This window comes from Salarias fasciatus, unplaced genomic scaffold (assembly GCF_902148845.1).
Source record: "Salarias fasciatus unplaced genomic scaffold, fSalaFa1.1, whole genome shotgun sequence".
Lineage (NCBI taxonomy): Eukaryota > Metazoa > Chordata > Actinopteri > Blenniiformes > Blenniidae > Salarias > Salarias fasciatus.
Window position 1 is genome coordinate 29,314 of NW_021941293.1, and position 17,824 is coordinate 47,137.

The window sequence follows — 17,824 nt, forward strand, 5'->3', positions numbered from 1 at the left end:
TGAATTTAATCCAGTTTTTGGAGAACTTAAAACTTGAAGTCAAAATAACTGACAAGAATTGAGTTACCTTAACGCAAAAAATGTAAGTCCTACTAACTGCAAGTCTTTGAGTTGAGCTGAATGTTTTGTTTGAGTTACCTGTTATCAAACAGTACAAGTTCAAGTCAATAACCCTTTTAAGTTAAGAGAAATTTTGACTTTTAAGTAAATGCAACTCAAAAAAATTGAGGGAATCATTTGCCTCAATTTTTTTGAGTTCTGGAAACTGATGCGGGTTTACAGTGCAGATACTGCTACTTAAGGTGATCAATTACTCATCGTATTTTATATTATTGTTCCAATAGGGAATAACTACCATTCAGCTGTTCGCTACACTAGAATTTAAAAGGTTGCCAAACTCTGCAATCGGATTTTAATTTTACATCAGTTAAAAGCCACAGATACGACGACAGCAAGCTTCCCTTCAACCTGCTTTCAGCTTCTTGCATCAGGAAGCCGCAGACATCACTGAGGGACCTGGAAACAGACAAATGAAAGCTACACATGTAAAAAGCAAAATAGCTCAAACAATTCTATCAGCTGTACTGAAAATGAAGCCATGAAATACAGACTAACAGGCTAAACTTCACCATTTCATGTGAGCTGGAAGAATCCCTTCCTCTCCCAGTGCCTGGTACCTGGGGACAGACACATTAGGCATGTTGACATGGGCCACAAAATCCTCCCTATAATCAGATGTTAAGGTGAAGGCGGGATTGTAAATGTTTCATATAAACACCTGAGTGGATACGCTTCACTCAGAGCGGATTATCTTTCGCATCTGATTGTACGAGGTCGTCTACGCCGATCGTACGCCTCATATAAACAGCTGGTGACGGAGGGGTGGATTGTACGGGCGGACTATTTGTTCTGCGCATGCGTTCAGAGGGACAGTGATGTGCCCGGTAAACAGGAAGCAGGAATTAGGAAAGTCAAACACAAGCAGAAGACCTGGACGGTGGTTGAGAAAAGCTTTTGGATGGAGAGGCGAGATGGCCGCAAATCGCACAACAGCGAGTTGCTTAAAGAGCTTCGTGGTGGACGACCAGCGGGCCGCTACGACTGGCAGAGCGGAGGGCCGGCAGGCGGAGCGGAGCCCCGTGGGACAGAAGCCAGCCGGTCAGTGCCAGCAGATTAAACCACACTGCCGGGCGATGAGAACTGCCGACTGCAAAGCCAAAGATCAGAACCTGAGAATTCCACAAGAAACCTGACGCACATGTCACAGGTATGTCATCCATTGTGGAGGACACCATGTAATCCGCTTCAGCCAGGGCCCATTTATACGACGATTGAACAAGGATCACTTTATATGCCGTCCATTACACAAATGCATTTAAAGCTCGTGTCCGGAGTTTCCGTTCGTTTTCAACGTATGTATCATTTTTCAATAGAGCTTAAATGTGTCAGTCTGGTTCGATACTACAACATAATATTAGCATAAATCAATATAAACATTTATTTATGAGCCCCGCCTTCGTCTCATAGACCCCCATGCTATCCAAAAAAGCGCCGGTCAGCGTCAGCCAATACATTTCGAGCTTCCGCATTCTCGTGTTGTCAATCAAAGTGTGCGCGCAGCCAGAGAGCACGCGCACTTGCCCAGCAGAGGTGAGTTAGCAACGCAGCAGCCGCCCCGCTTACCTCGGATATATCCACTGTCTGCTGAACATCCACCGTAAACAGCTAAACGTGTAGTTTGCTGTAGGACTCGGAGGCTCTCATTTTCACCCGACAAATAATTCGCGTGCACAATTAAAGGGGCGTGGCTTGGTCGCTCATGAAAGCAGAGGGAGGGCGGAACCTGAGACGTTGGATTAAAAAAAAACTCTCTCTTTCAAAACTCCGGACACGAGCTTTAATTAGACTGTTTTCAATTGGATTGTAAAAAACACCCATGAAAACTGGGCCAATAACAAGTGGTCAAAATAACATCTCTCTCCAACAGAAAGGCTTTTCTACAGACTGTCTGTAGATCTCAAGACTAAAACACTCAAAAGGGAAAGAGCATCAAAACAACAGCGATTCAACAGCTCTGTAACGGCTCGCTGACCATCTGTGGGGTTCTGCAGCATGAATGGAGGCAGCCGATGGCGAGTTTAAGTCTCTTTATTCAAACACAAAACCGCAACACCTGGGGAGGCTTTTCAAAATCCAAAACACTAAAGAACAGCTGGAGGCCCTCTTTCGGTGACCTCCAGCTACCAAGTCCTGCAGCTTTTCCGACGTCGGCTGAGCGCCGCTCGCCCTTGCTGCCATCCATTCCCCTCTCACTGTCTGCTGGAGAGGCTTTAAAACTTTGCCGGCCCTGGGAGAAGGAGGGCTGAGGGCCAGTCAGTAATCAGGCACAGGAGATCACAGTTATCCCTCACCACATCCCCGTCTGCAGCCACTGCAGCCATCCCTCCGTCCTGCACCCCAGATGAGCCAAGCCCCTCCACCACAAGCTCCAAGAAAGATAAACATCTAAAAATCTGCTGCAATGCTCCTCATCAAAAGCTCCAGAGGTAAAATGCAACATATCTCCAATAATTCCATCAGGAAAAAATTGTACTTAACGAGGGAGACATGAAAATACAGGAGAGCATAGCAAACCTAACCATTTCTGCTGAGTTGGAATCATTTGGAACCCTGAGGACCCCACTGGATCTGAAAAACAAGAATCACACAACAAAAGTTCCACGTCATATATCCATGTACATTCATACATTTCATTGAGTAAATTGTGGGGTATTGGGCTGAGTACCTTGTAATGTATCCAGATTTATACAAGTACCACACTGCACCGATGACGTTCAGGAAAAGCGAAAGACCAAATAAGATCCAAGGAGCAGGGTTGGATCCTGGAAGCACAAAAAAAAAAAACATACAAAGAATTAAGAATGACTTCAAGCAATCATCTGTCATTAAAGCAGGAAATACATTGTTTATCATTCTAAGTGTTTCAGTGTGCTTTTATATTTAGTTTTTGCTCTGGCTGTGACCTTCATTTTTAGATTACTCATGACATTAAGGTCACTACCATTGTCTCCAAACGCCATTGAACTCTACTGTACACAGCAATATTCTTGTTGAGACAAGTTGTGAAGCAGCCAAAGCATCAAAAGGTCGATTACCAAGAAAATGAGCTTTATTACTGTAACATGACCGGACTTGCTCTAAGTTCTTAATGGAAAAACCACTTTGTGGAGGGTGAGCAGTCATCCATTAAGTCCTCCTTTCTCAAACTGTGGTACGCGTACCACTGGTAGTACGTGAGCTCCCTCTAGTGGTACGCGGGGGAATCACAGAAATGTATATATTCTTTGAAGATTAGTTAAAAGTCAGAACTTTCAGAAACAAATAATACCACCAAAATACATAATAATTTCAAATTAAAACACTTCAAATCCACTGTAATTCACATTCAGTTTTTCTCTTCTAATATAAAGTGTTGGACTGCGACGTGGTCACGTTCAGTCACGTAGTAGTCATCGACGATTAAACTAGCTTAGCTTCACCGTCATGAGCGTGGAGAGGTGAAACGAGAGGTCTGAAAACTCTACAAATGTGGCTCCAAACAGGAGCTATTAGGAAAAGAAGTGCAGAACAGGAGGAGTCTAGCAGCCCTGCTGAAACTGAAGTTGACGACACTGAAGCGAACACGAGGGCCATCAGATGGCTAATTAAAGGTATACTGGAGGATCCTTAGAACCAATCAGAATTGTATGGTTCCAACTCGAGCGCCCCCCCCCCCCATTCTAATGTGTTTCTGTTGCATAAACAGACATCACTTTACGGATCGTATTCTTATGTATGAGTGGAAGAAGAGTCCAACATGATTACAAATGTGTTTTGATCCTATGCGGAAAGATGATTTTTCAGCTGCGCAGATGTAAACAAACTGACATGCGGCTGACGTGTGCGCTCCCATAGTTATCATGAGGAGGGAGCTGCGCTCCAAAAATGGCAAATTGGCCATGTTGGACGAAATCGGCGGAGAATCCTCCAGTATACCTTTAAGCAGCGTAGTCTAAGCGTCACCGGCATCTACTAGCGTTAGCAACAAACGACGCTGCATGAGTGCACACGCTCGCGCAGAGAGAGAGAGAGAGTGAGGATGTAAGTGTGAGGGAGAGTTGCCCCTTTGTGTGTGACAGTTCTAGTGTTATGCCTTTGCTAACTGTGGCTGACAGAATTAAAAACATAAAGACCAAGACTATTAGAAATATACCTGCTTCCTGTGGGTGTTTTTTTTTTTTTGACTTTGATTATAATGGTGGTACTTGGAAAGCCTGATTTTTTCTGAGGTGGTACTCGGTTTAAAAAGTTTGAGAAACACTGCATTAAGCCATTGGTCTTGGTTGTCTTGGTAACAGACTAAAGTCGCCACTTCTGTCAGCTCTGAGTTAAACTTTAAACTTTAAAGCATTCCTGTGTCGTTCATTGAAAGAAAAGAAAATAAATTCTCATCCTGAACAGAAGTCGTTCCCTCTGGGCCCACTATCCTATCAAGCCTCTGGAAGCACAACATCACATAAAAATACCACGTTTATTTAAAAACATCAGCAACACCAATCTACTATGTAAAACTGTGCCTGAGCCTCACCTGAACATACAGTCCAGTAGAACTGCTGGCTTTGTTGTCCGTATGGGTTTGAAACCTCACACTGATAGAAGCCTTTCAGATCAGAAGCGCATCGTAGAAACGTCAGCTTCCCACCATCAACTCTGAAGTCAGACTCGGGTAAAGTCTTGTCAGATCTGAAAGAGAGACATAAGACACAGCATGAGATGGAGGGTCTGAGAGAGGAATCAGACCAACAAAGAGCTGGACCACAGGAGAATTTATAATAAATTATTATCTTGCTTTTATCCCAAGAAAATAGAAAAAAGATGAACTGCCTGGTACCTGGTCCACCTGACGCTCGGCTCTGGGTTTCCCTCAGAAACACATTCAAGGGTGTCATCTGACGTTTCTACAATGGTCACCTTCATGGGGGGAACTGCAAACAGGACAAGAGTGAGTTATTCACAGTAGCTCAAGCATGCTTTAAAGAGGAATTCACAAATATAGTTTACAGTTACTAAAAAGTTAGGGTTGCACCGATACCATTTTTTGGTCGCCGATACCAATGCCGATACCTGGCTGTGTGACATCGGCCGATACCGATACCCTGCTGATACCACACTGTTTGAAAACGAACTGAATAGAAAAGCATTTTTTCTTCCACTTGTCAAGAACTGTCACGTCCTCTGCCTCGGCCACCACGTGGGGGCAGTGTTGCTGTTTTTCCTCCTTCTCCTCATTTCTGTTCTCCCCATGTACTACATACCATATTTTTTGGGCCACAAGACACACCGGACTATGATAATGTAACATCCAGCAGCATGAAAGGAAGATGAGTTGGATTCTTATTGCTAGTTTTAAGCTTCAGAACTTACTGTGGTTGTAACCACAGCAAAACTACAGCAAAACATCCATCCATCCATCCATCCAGCCACCACTTATCTGGACTGGGTCTCAAAACAATAGTCTTAAGAAAAAACAGCTGACTGTCACTCTCTTTCTGCTTTTCCGACATGCGCACATGCTGGCTTCCTGGTCCCGCCCCCTGCTCCCTCCCAGCCACTCAGGCCACAGCGGTGCATTCAGGTTACTTGAAAACATAGGACCTCACAGAACTCAATATACCGGTTAAAAAATAAGAACTGCATTAAAGATGCTACAAAAGTAAGTCCGTAATTAAATAATTAGGCGAATTAAGCAACGCCATTGTGGGATCCTTCTTTGTTGTTTTTCGACAGCTTGTGTTCCAGTGGTTGCACTACGGCCTCTTTATGTTACCATCGACCACACTCAGAGGCGTAATTTACGTAGGGTTGGTGGGTTATGAAAACCCACGGGCCCTCTTGTGGTGAATTCACTGCCGAGGCGGAATGAGTGCAGCAGCTGCTTCTCTCCGGCCAGAGGCGCCGCTGCACATAGGGCCCCGAGCTGGAGGGGGCCCCGACAGACGGCGGATGTCAGCGACACAACTTGAAATCCCCCGTATAATTTAGACGGACACATCGGGAACCTACCTAATGGGGACTGCGGTCAAGTTGGGGCATTTGCACTTCATGCCACTAGGTGTGCTGTTTGCATGTTCAACCTTATTTTACACAGACACCACAGAAGAAGAAGGGCCCCTGAAGTGCAGGTTGTCTCTGCATGTTGTGAGAAAAAGCCGGTAGGACATGGTGATATGTTCAATGATGCGATGCAGCGTTTTTTTTATGCACATTTTATTTTAGTAGCAGTTAAGCTGTATCACAAGTAGTTCCTGTACTCAAAAGACCTAGATTCCTTGCGGATAGAACATGCGCAATATTATTATTATTATTATTATTATTATTATTTATTGTACTTTTTTGGCTTTTTTTCTGTCCTCTATGCCGGCCCCGTTGAAACATGGAAAACCCATGTGGAATACATCCCAGCTACGCCACTGACCACACTGCAGGCTCCTGACTACCGCGGCTGTGCGGTTCATACAGAAAGCGCAGCGCATTGGATATGTAACGATGCTGATTGATTAAAAAAGCAACAGCAGAGCGGAACAACACACATTATGTGGAATGTGGCAGTAGGGCTGGGCGATTAATCAAAAATGGACCCTCAATCTCGATTCAGGCACTCATGCATCTCATTTTTAATAACATCGAATTACGGCGATTCTATGATATCTGCAGTTCTCTTCCTCATGCCGCTGATATGTGCTACTCAGTATGGCAACCTGACACCGCACTCATTAACTGCACATGCGCGTGTGGCCAGTGCCACTGAGCAGTGTCGGGGTTAGCATTGGCACCAGGCTAGCGATGAACAACCACGGAGTAGCAGCCGAAAAACAAACGAGCGACAATTTTGAAAGGATGTTGAAAGTGAAGGAAGATGACCCTTCACTCGCACATGACATCAAAACATCCATCCTGCAGTATCTTCAGGAGAAGTACCACGATCCAAAAACACAGGAGCTGCTCGACATCACTACAAGTCTGGACCCAAGGTACAAACTGGACTATATCAGTAACAAAGACACCAAAGCCACCATCAAGGCCAGACTGAAGGATGAGATAATTAGCATCATCACTATGGTAACTGTGTATTATAAATGGCTTAAAATGGCTGGGAAAAATTCATTTAGTTTATCTGAAGGTTAGTGTAAGATTGATCTACCATATTGGCCTGAATATAGAACGACTCTGATTATAAGACAACCGATTTTTTTTAATATATATCATTTTGTGAAAATAAAAAATATGTTAAAGACAATAAGGTCACTCATAAAACAACTTTTTATTGTACAATTGTTCTAGGAAAACTCACAACAGAGATAAAATTTCATGTGATTTAAGATCAAGAAATATTACTGCAGTATTAAATCAAAAACTAGTTTCTCTTTCTCAAAATCTGAGGTGGTGACTCGGTGAATAAGAAACAAATAAGTAGCCTCAAAGGTTCAATAACTCCATTAATGATGTAAAAAACTTCATAACCATCAAATTCATCAGATCACAGATTTGCTTTCTGGTCACTGGTACTTTGGCTCCATCTAGCGGTGCAGATGTGTAAGGACAATCTAGTCCACCATTACAGTATGACCACATTTTGGAGAATACAATTCCTGGAAAAAAACATCGTCCTATATTCGGGTCATTTATATATATTTCAGTTTTGATTCTATTGTACTTCATGTCAAGCAAGCACTTTGTGTTAAAGAAAGGTTTACATTTATTTATTTATTTTTTTTGTTATAGCAAAGCCGCAAGCTGTTGTTCAGCACTGAGTGTGACTCTGACTGTGTTACTGTTAGTCTGTTTAGAAAGACTAAAAAAAAAAAAAAAAAAAAAAATTCATGGAAAAATGAAAATCGTGTGAGAATCGTAGATCTAGATTCTTATGGGGAAAAATCGAGATTCACATTTTAGCAAGAATCACCCAGCCCTATGTGGCAGTCAGCCTGGACCTGTACCTCCAGTTAGCTCCTGTTACCCACCTCAGCCACCCGCCGCTCGGCCCGACCTGCTCCTGGAGCCCGGCTGCTTTCCTCACTTCACCGGGTAACTTAGTTAAACTCCAGACTCAGTCTGCTCCTGCGGCTGGAGTGCAGTTTCATCTCAAAAAGACTCATGATGCTAATAAAACTCCTTTTCTGCTCTTCAGACTCAGATCCACGCTCTGTAACAAGACCTGATCTTCACTGGGATGTAAAATTATTGCTACCATTCACTGAAAACACAGATCACACAGCGTGAATGTCGAAGAATGAACTCACACGGTGGTGCGTTGAAGTGCAATATGAAAGTCGGTAAATGGCATCGGCGTGTTATTTGTGAGTACTCGCCGATACCGATACGAGCGTTTTAGTGCGGTATCTGGGCCACTGCCGATACCAGTATCGGTATCAGTGCAACCCTACTAAAAAGTAAAGGCTCCTGATCATTCATGAGACAGAGCTTTTATTCCATGTTCTTCTGGGCTGGGCCCCGGCACATAGGTTGGACTTTGTTCTGAATTGGACAATTTGGTGTTGATGTCAGCTGCCAACCAAGAGCTGACATCCTTATCGAGGATGTTTAGACTCTAGTGTGTGAATGTTGATATCTTCGGAACACGTGGGTATGTTTCCACTTTAGCAGAACATCTTATAAACTTGGTGTACTTGTCTCAGGAACAAGTTTCACAATGACCTGATGTGCAGTTAAAGGAGTCATATTATGCAAAATTCACTTTAAAAAGGTGTCTTTACAGTCATATTACCTCCCAGAGCCTCTGTATGATCCCCCAGAAGTGAAAAATTCCTCCCTCAATTGCGCACTCCACTTTTAAGGAAATATACAGTCAAACACGCAATTCTGAAATCTTACTTTTGTCTACGTCAAAGGCTGGATCCCCGGAAGAGGATCCAGCCTTTGGGGGCCCCCCGGATAGGTGGTTATAGTAGTATGTGTTGCTGTAGCCTCATTAAGACGCTCAAATTTGAAAATTGTCTTTTTCCTCCTTGTCTCACTACACCACATTTTTGAAAATGAAACTGAAACTTAAGCTGAAACGGTCGAGGGGATGTGCCTCTGACTGTGCCCCCACCGTGTGGGAGAGAGTGGTCGTGGCCATATGCATTCAAGTGCATCCCGGAAAGTAGGCTGTGAAAATTAGGCTGTTCAGAGGAGGGCTCCTCAGAGCCACTTTTTAGACCGCTCAAACTCCGAACATTGGATGAATTTGGGGCAAACAAACTTATATACTATGTTTTTGGGCTTCTGTGACCTATATGACCTGACTGAAAAATTGCATAATAGGTCCGCTTTAATATATCTGTTCCCTTTACTTCATCATGACAGTAGTGCTAATTAAAGTATACCTAACAGTTCAGTGGTTCATCTGATGGGCCGTGGCAGCTCATTCCAACACTTAGGACCAACGACAGGAAAAGCTCTAAGCCTCCGTCTGGACAAGGGATTTCTTCACCACAGAAGACTTCTTGGTGTCTTTATGACTGTGAGTCAAACAGTCAGAAAATAAAGTATATTCAAAATCTTTCTGCTATGAAACATGCAGAGCAATAAGGATTAATTCAAAGCCTGAAATGAAATTTAGATGAACGGATGGTTCAAACTTTGCTTTGCGTCACTCTGACACAATCTTTTTTTCTTTTTAAACTTCCTGTCATGTCAATCTGCTGTAAACATTCTCGATTACATGAGTGTGACTATCTTGATAAAACTGATAAAGTAACGGAAGAACTGGAATGAGAACATCCATCAACAAGTGAGGAAGGAAAGTACCTACAGAAGACCTGTAAGGTGAAAGCCTCGCGGTGTTCTTCTGCCAGGGCCGAGCTGCTGACCACACACTGCACTTCATGACCGCTGATTTCTCTCCTCGGCACTCCAAACAGCGACGACACCGTGGTCGTGGTTCCATTATCGAGCTCCGTGACGCTGGTCGTTTCCCTTAAATTCTTCTCAAGAGCGCCAGTGATCCACCGCAGCTGCGCAGCGGGCCGGGAGGCAGCAGCTGTGCAGGTGGCAAGAAGAACTTCTTCATTTCCCAAAACAAGAAGGGTGGAGTTGAGGCTTGTAGCTGGAGGGACTGGAGGAGAATGAAAAGTAGACAGAAAGGTGAAAATACGAGCAAGAAGGCAAGACCGGCAATTTTCTCTCATGCACCCCACATACTAAATGTCATGTACCTTCTACTCGTAGAGGTATTTCTGTACTGTAAATTCCACTGGGAAACAAAGAAAAAATACACGTGTAGCTTCCTTCATCATTTAACGAAACATTGGATATTTGTAGAGTTCCATCCCTCTCTGCAAAATTCCCAATGAAACTGATTCGAGGATCAGGACCATCGACAAATTTTGGACTGTTTTCTTCTGCGATGGCGAAAAAAAAAGGATTCCCAGGCATTCCTCTGGTCTTCCTTCTCCATGATATCTGAGTGAGTCTCTTCTCCTGCTCAGTCATCTTGCAGGGTAAAGTAACATCATGTCCCTCCACCACGGTCAGGTCTCCACCAGTCACTGAGACACCTGGAAGAACAACAACATCACTGAAACAGAGACATAACTACATAATTATACAGGAATCAAAACCCTGTGGGCCTGAACAATGAGGGAGTTGAAGTCATGAAGATGCAGAAGAATATTACAGAAGATAAATGAAAGCAAATCAATCATTACATAGAAACAGAAAGAAATGTCTGTAGGAATGTTCTGGTTTGTACGGAGCCCCGGATATGACATGGTAAAAAAAAAAACATTAAATCGTGCGCACGAATTACTAATTCGTTCCCACGAATTATCATTCATATACTGAACAGTTCAGTAAAGTTGGAAGCATATTGACAGATACGGACTTTCGGTCTCAATAACTCTTTAACAAAACATCAGTAACATACAAAGGGCGCTGCATTCCATCGTTGTGAGGTGGACGATATGCTACAAGCTCATTTTTATTAAAAATATCTGTCTATCAAGCAGCAGAAACAATATTGATTTCAATCAGCACCCGGTAGTGCTGTGGGGTTAAGGGACCGTCTACAACTTACAAGACGCAGCAACAGTGAAGACAAATAGCTCAAAAACAAAATCAACAACAACAAAAAAAAATGTAATACCACCACTGGGATTTCCTACAGTGTCACCATAATCGCTACAACCTTCATTTGTCTCCTATCAAATTTATTGGCTATGGTTAGGGATGGGTACCGAATTTCGGTAATTTTTTGGTACCGACCGAATTCCCGCTGAAGTACCGAGTATCGATTCACGGGAAATCCGTCGGTACCAGATTTCGGTACCTGAACGCACCTTTTTTTTTTTTTTTGACCCTGAACGCACCTTGACATTATGCATCGGCAAGAGCGGAGGACATGGTGACGCGGTTACGTGGGTCCAAAATCTTCTGAGTATTTTGACTCGCAGACCGGGATCAAATATATAATATACCGGGAGAGCGGACACGCACACGGGCCGTGAGAGCGGGCGGGCGGGCGGGGTGGGGTGGTGGGGGGGTGGGGGGTCGGCGGCGGTCGCTTGTGGCTGCCGGCCGGAATAGACCCCACTGGCCTGGAACACACTGGCCGTTCGGGAAACCTCCCGATGGCCACCCCATAGACATATGGGCCACCCCGCCCCTGTTCGGAGTTGTTCGCGGGAGGAACAAGCCGCTTCTGTGGCTTCTGCTTCTGCGATGGTCGCTCCCGCTGCATGTCACTTCCTAAGCAATGCTCTGCGCATGCGCGGCTCGAAACAAGAGCGCGCATCGAGGCGGCGACTCGACATGATATGTCATCACGCAAAAGCGGTCCCACGTGGCTTTTGATTGGCATTATGACTGCCCAATCACGAGTTGGAACCATACAATTCTGATCCTCCAGTATACCTTTGAGTGTTTACTGTAGAGGTGCCTGGTGCTGCTAATGTGAAACATTTTATACAGTTATTTATTCTGAAAGTTGTTTGTTACTGTACAGGCAGCAGGTGCAAATGTGAAACATTTCATACAGCTATTTATTTTAAGTCTATTTTTATTATGTCATTTATTATTGTGATTTATTTAATTTTTTTTACTTTATCCCCACACACATTTTTCTCAAGTTCTATGTTGGAGTTATTTCAGTTGATGTTATTGAAGCATAAATGTTGAAAATTCCAAAGTTTTGACTATTTTTTTAAATATACAAAATAACTTTAATTACCAAATGCATATTCCCCCCCCCCCCCCCCCCCCCCCCCCCCCCCAAAAAAAAAAGTATCGAAAACAGGTACCGAAAAATACTGGTATCGATTCGCAGGTACTGAGTATCGGTATCGTATCGATTCAGATGTAAAAGGTACCCATCCCTAGATATGGTATTTGTCTTCACTGTTGCAGCTGCTTGATAGACAGATACTCTTAATAAAAATGAGCTTGTAGCATATCGTCCACCTCACAACGATGGGATGGGATTGTATGTTACTGATGTTTTGTTAAAGAGTTATTGAGACTGAAAGTCCGTATCTGTCAATATGCTGCTAACTTTACTGAACTGTTCAGTATATGAATGATATAACTAATTCATGGGAACGAATTAGTAATTCGTGCGCACGATTTATTATTTCGAGGGAACGAATTAGTAATTCGTGGCCACAATTTAATTTTTATTTTACCATGTCATGTCCGGGGCTCCGTAGATTTGCAACAGTGACAAAGAAATAGTAATGGTGTGAATAAAAACAGCACACACAAACAGAGGTCCTGTTGGACCTGAGTAAATGTTTTACTGGACGGTGTGGACGAGTTCTACAGCTTTAGATGTGAACCATTTGAGGTCATTTTGGGAGATCTCTGTGCTTTAACAACACAAGATCAATCCTGTTCTGCCGGTCATCCATCATGTTCATAGGATTGTTGTAAAAACAAATGAAGGCAAATCTTCAGTATTCAGAAAGACTTCTGTGATACTGAGTCACTTCAATGTTAAAACTAAAAGTTCAAAAATCAGATTAAATGAGCTTTTCCTCTGGCAGCAGTAACTTTGAAATATCCCAAACACCCATATGGCACATTTAAATCAAACAGGTGCATTGGTCAGATTACAGAAAAAGGCCATTAGAACTGCCCACACCGCTGGATACAGAGATAATACAAATTCACTGTTCCTGCAGTCACATATGTTAAAATTTAGGGATTTTTGGAATTCAAGACAATTCAAATATTGTTCAAAGCAAGACAAAACATGCTCCCAGGAAACATCCAAAAAATATTTGGGGTTCGAAATGGAGGATACAATTTCAGAGGGGGATCAAAGTTAAAAAAAAAAAAAAAAGTTCTCATACCTCATTAAAAAATATGTGTGTCACACGGTGTGGAACTATGGAACAGTCTCAGGGACAATCTGAAACAGTGCCCTGATCTAAATCTCTTCAAATTAATGCACGAAAACAATCTATTTGAAAAATATGCTCATGATGACCAGTAACCCACCTGTACTGACCACCTGTAACCCATGTCGCCTGACTGCCCATGAACGCACCACGCACTGATTGGCCCAGGCCACTAGAGGGCACTAAACAAATATGGCCGAGCCGAGCCCACTTCCGGTTTCTCCGGCTGTGACTGTGTTGTTGCGGCGAACCCTCTCTGCCGTGAGAAATTGCCCTCGCTGCGGCAAAACAGATCTAAATGCGCTGAAATCAGAAATCATACCTGCAAATGGTGAGTTACTCCACTCCTCCTGTGTGCCACCGCTTCCAAATATTCCACCTTAAGTAAGCATTTGACTGCAATTGGCACTCGTGGGTAACTCAGCCTTGTCTCCTTATGGTAACAGAGACACGATCCACTCCTGCCTCAAATCCACTTCATTCTGTGCCTTACAAACTACAACATCCGACGGTGAGTCACCAAAACAGTATAATCACTTGAACCCTTCCCATAAAATAGAGGATGGTATCATCTAATGTGTTTAATTTGATTTAATTTCGGCACTTCCGGGTTAGCGCCGGACCGGTTCCGAGTGTTTTTTCTTTTTTTGTTGAGTCTCTGTACCTGCAGTAACGACACCCTACTATGTGATGTGACGGCCGTTTGCCGTTATCTCTTTTTGTTATTTCTTGGGTTGTATTTTTTATTGTAGCCTTAGGCTCAATAAAGTGCCATTGATACAGATTGTGAAGTTAATGTTGTACAACTGATTTATTTATAGGTATTGATTTAAATGGCCATTTTATTTATGAAGAAATGATTTGTTACTAGTAACTGAACTTTGATGCTGATTTTGTGTTTTGTTTTGCATCTCCTCTCTCTGGCCTTCATTTTAGGTCAGGTTTTTTTTTCCCTCCTACCAAAAGAACACTGAAAAAGATTCCTCCTTTGGGAGGTGGCAGCTGCCCGAGCCTGGTAGGACTTTTTTTTTTTCCAATTCACCTGGATTATAAAAACTGAACTGAACCTTGCGAACAAACTCAGGATCGTATGAACTGAACTAAACTCTGCGAACCAGCCGAAGAATCGCATGAACTGAAATAAACTTTCCAAACCAACCAAAGATTCTATGGACACCTGAACTGTGCCTAAGGTTGAAGGGTTTTTTTTTCCTCCCTTTGGGTTTTTTTTTTCCCATCTGTGAATTTTCTGTTGTGTTGGGCCCTTTGTTGTTTATTATTGTTTATGTCTGTCATTGTCAATACATTTTCCAAACTCAATTCCTGTTTCCACTGGTTTTCATTCACATACCGAGCTCCCATAGCGAACCTGGTTTCTTTTGTTAAGTCGGATACACCCCTCCATCGCAATAACTCAGCCCTAACGTTTATTTGCTTTAATTCCCTTGTTACACCCCCTGATAAGCGTTACAATGAGCAAGTTTGACAAATTTCAGATAACATTAAGCTATATTAAAATGCACCACCGATACGCACGCGCTTCCTCTCATGCTGCATTTTGGGCTCACGCAGTGCACGTTCCATGCATGTGCACTGATCCATGCATCCTTGGGAAGCTTTTCCAGCCCTCTTGGCTGTTTAAGTTGTTTTATTGCAGAATATTTATAGAAAATGAAGAGCCTAAATTGTCGGTATATTATCATTTAGTATTGGGGTTTATTTAACCTTTTTTTGTGTTTCTGAATTGCAGGGGCTGTGCCTGAGTGAACACGGAGATAGATAATGTCACTTTTGTCGGCAAACCTTCTCACCCCTCCTGACAGTCTGCTTTCTCCATCCGTGAGTTTTTCACTGCCTGGATGTTAGGCCTGGGCGATATACCGAAAATTTATCGTGACCGAGATTTATCACGATAACCGACGTCATTTTTCCCATGGCGGTAAATTCGGTATTTAAAAAAAGTCCGTTTTGGCTGTGTAGGTGGGCAGTGTTCATGTCCCTTTAAGACGCTGCACTACGCGACTCCACCAACTCCTGTTTAAAATCACAGCAACCAGCAGAAGAAGCTGTCAGCAGAGCAGACAGATGCTGTTTGACCCTCTGAACATCCGAACCAGCAGACTCTCTGGACACCTAGCATGGCGACATGCTAATTTAACCGCTAGCGGCTACAGGCTAACAGCCTGCAGGGCTGCAGATTAATGCTGGTCGACCGTCCCGGACTGTAAAACTCCTCATCAGCTGATTGGCTGATATTTCCTGCAGAAGCTCCTCATGCTCTTTTATTGAACAGGCGGTATGTTCTGGTGTTGTGTTTGTTTATATCACGCTGCATGTACAGCTCCGAGTCCTGCTCCGTGTCTTCTTCTCCATTTTGGAGTTGCTGTGTCAGAGTAACAGCGCCATCTGAAGGCGTGGTAGTTGAACTACATCGTTTTGAGTCCTTATGTTGCGTGGATGTAGATATTTCCTGAAGTGATGCTGTGTGGACAGGAAACTGAGAAGGAGATTATAAACAAACAAGTTGGGCTCATTTGTAGCTCAGGGACAGGTAGACATCCGGCCGTGTTCCATTCTCAGCTGCTGATAATGCCACATCACACTGGAAACATCTGGAACCACGTACCATTAATAATTTCCCAGAGTCTTCCAGTCATCGGATTTTCCCGAATGCCCACAGAGAAGACATTTACATTAACAGCAGAGTTCTGTCGGATTTGGACGTCTGTTGCTGTGAAAGTTAGGATACATAGATATGTTTTGTACCCTAATATTGATAAATCTAATAGGATTTCAAGAAAATTGACCCCATATCATGAGAAATAAAATAATAATGTTTGCACCACCTGAGCCCACAGTAAACTGTCATAAGTTTAATCCAGTACAATAAAAAGCTGTGATTAAATTGCGCCCCCTCCCCCCCCCCCCAAGTAGTTATCGTCCATTTATCGTTATCGAGGTGAACTGCTCAATATTATCGTGATATTGATTTGAGGCCATATCGCCCAGCTCTACTGGATGTGTTTGTAGACGGAGGTACAGCCTGATGGCTTCACAGGCTCACTTTTCAAGATTAGAGTCCGGCATGGTTTGTTTGCGGTGGTGCTCTGGCGCATGCACGACCGGTGCGACCGGCTGCCGCGCGAACGAGAATTGATGGCGACTGTTACGTCACAGGGAGAAGAAAGCAGTCGCGTACATGTGGAACAATTTAGAGCTGGGATTTCTGGCTCTTTGATGGGAGCTGGATCGTGAGGAGCTGTTCATTTGATTTGAAAGAGCCATTCAAAAGACGAGCTCCTTTTTTTTTTAAATTCAATTTTTATTAAGTTTTCATTTTTATAATAAAAATAAAATAAACAGAACTAAAAAAAATAAAAAGAAGTTTTTGAAGGAAAGAGAAGAGAAAAAGAAAACGGACAGGTCAGCAGGTGATTAAACATATTTCTATATATGTGCACACATATACTTCTATATGAAGGGCTTCTATGATCCCGGGTTCAGCACAGGTAGTGCTGCAGCATATTTTTGTCAAATCAGGATTGTCTTTATGCATTCTAGCTTTCTGTCTCTGATGCAAATCTGCCAAAATTACCCCATTGTTTGTTGATTACATCAGTTTGATTGTTTAATCTTCCCAACATCATTCTCAGATGTTGCTGCTTCAATCATCTGAGTCTTCCACATATTCAGCCTGGGGATTTGGGCAGAGTTTCCCCTCCATACACTTTACTTGGGCGGGCCGCCCAAGTAGATTGACACCCGCCCAAGAAGATGAATGAAAAAAAAAAAAAAAACGCGCGGTCTGTACCTCACACTGGGTGTCACGGCCCGAACGCACTGGACGCGGAAGCGCCGCGCGCGGTAGCGCCGCGCACGGCGCTTCTGATCGCCTCCCATGTTAACCTATCTGACCGGCCGCACCGAACGCGCAGTGGAGCGCCGCGCGCGCCGCGGCTCGAGCTCTGCAGCGCGCCCGCTCCGCTTCGTTCTATTTTTCACGCGAGCCGCGAGCGCAGGGAGCGCCATATGTCAAGCTGGATCAAGCAGATCGGACCAAACAGGAAGTCGGAAACAGAAAAGGCAAGAGAATCCGGTCAATTTTCAAAATATAACAAATTAAATAACGATTAGTTACGGACGGTGTTGCTCGTCCGTCTATAATTTGTCACTTGGGTCTAATCACAAGAGAGATGGACACACAAACAGACATACGCACGTACGCACCCAAACACACACACACACACACACACACACACACACACACACACACACACACACACACACACAGCGACAGACATTCTCGTGATGCAGAAAAAAAGAGGACAGGAGGAGAAAAAGTCTCTCCACAGGTCACCAAACCACACACATCCATACTGGCAGAGCGA

General features: G+C 43.5%; 1 protein-coding gene across 1 annotated transcript in view; it reads right to left on the reverse strand.

Annotated features, from left to right (window-relative positions):
* Positions 1–302: 302 nt before the first annotated feature.
* LOC115384732 (cell adhesion molecule 3-like) overlaps positions 303–17,824 on the reverse strand; it is a 30,902-nt gene continuing 13,380 nt past the window's right edge. The window contains exons 4-11 of the mRNA XM_030086979.1: positions 10,257–10,598; positions 9,854–10,156; positions 4,931–5,024; positions 4,628–4,782; positions 2,786–2,882; positions 2,640–2,688; positions 630–677; positions 303–516 (exon numbers count right to left, since the gene is read on the reverse strand). Of these exons, the coding sequence (XP_029942839.1) occupies positions 505–516; positions 630–677; positions 2,640–2,688; positions 2,786–2,882; positions 4,628–4,782; positions 4,931–5,024; positions 9,854–10,156; positions 10,257–10,598 (1,100 nt within the window). The 3' untranslated portion in view covers positions 303–504. The remainder of the gene's footprint in view (positions 517–629; positions 678–2,639; positions 2,689–2,785; positions 2,883–4,627; positions 4,783–4,930; positions 5,025–9,853; positions 10,157–10,256; positions 10,599–17,824) is intronic.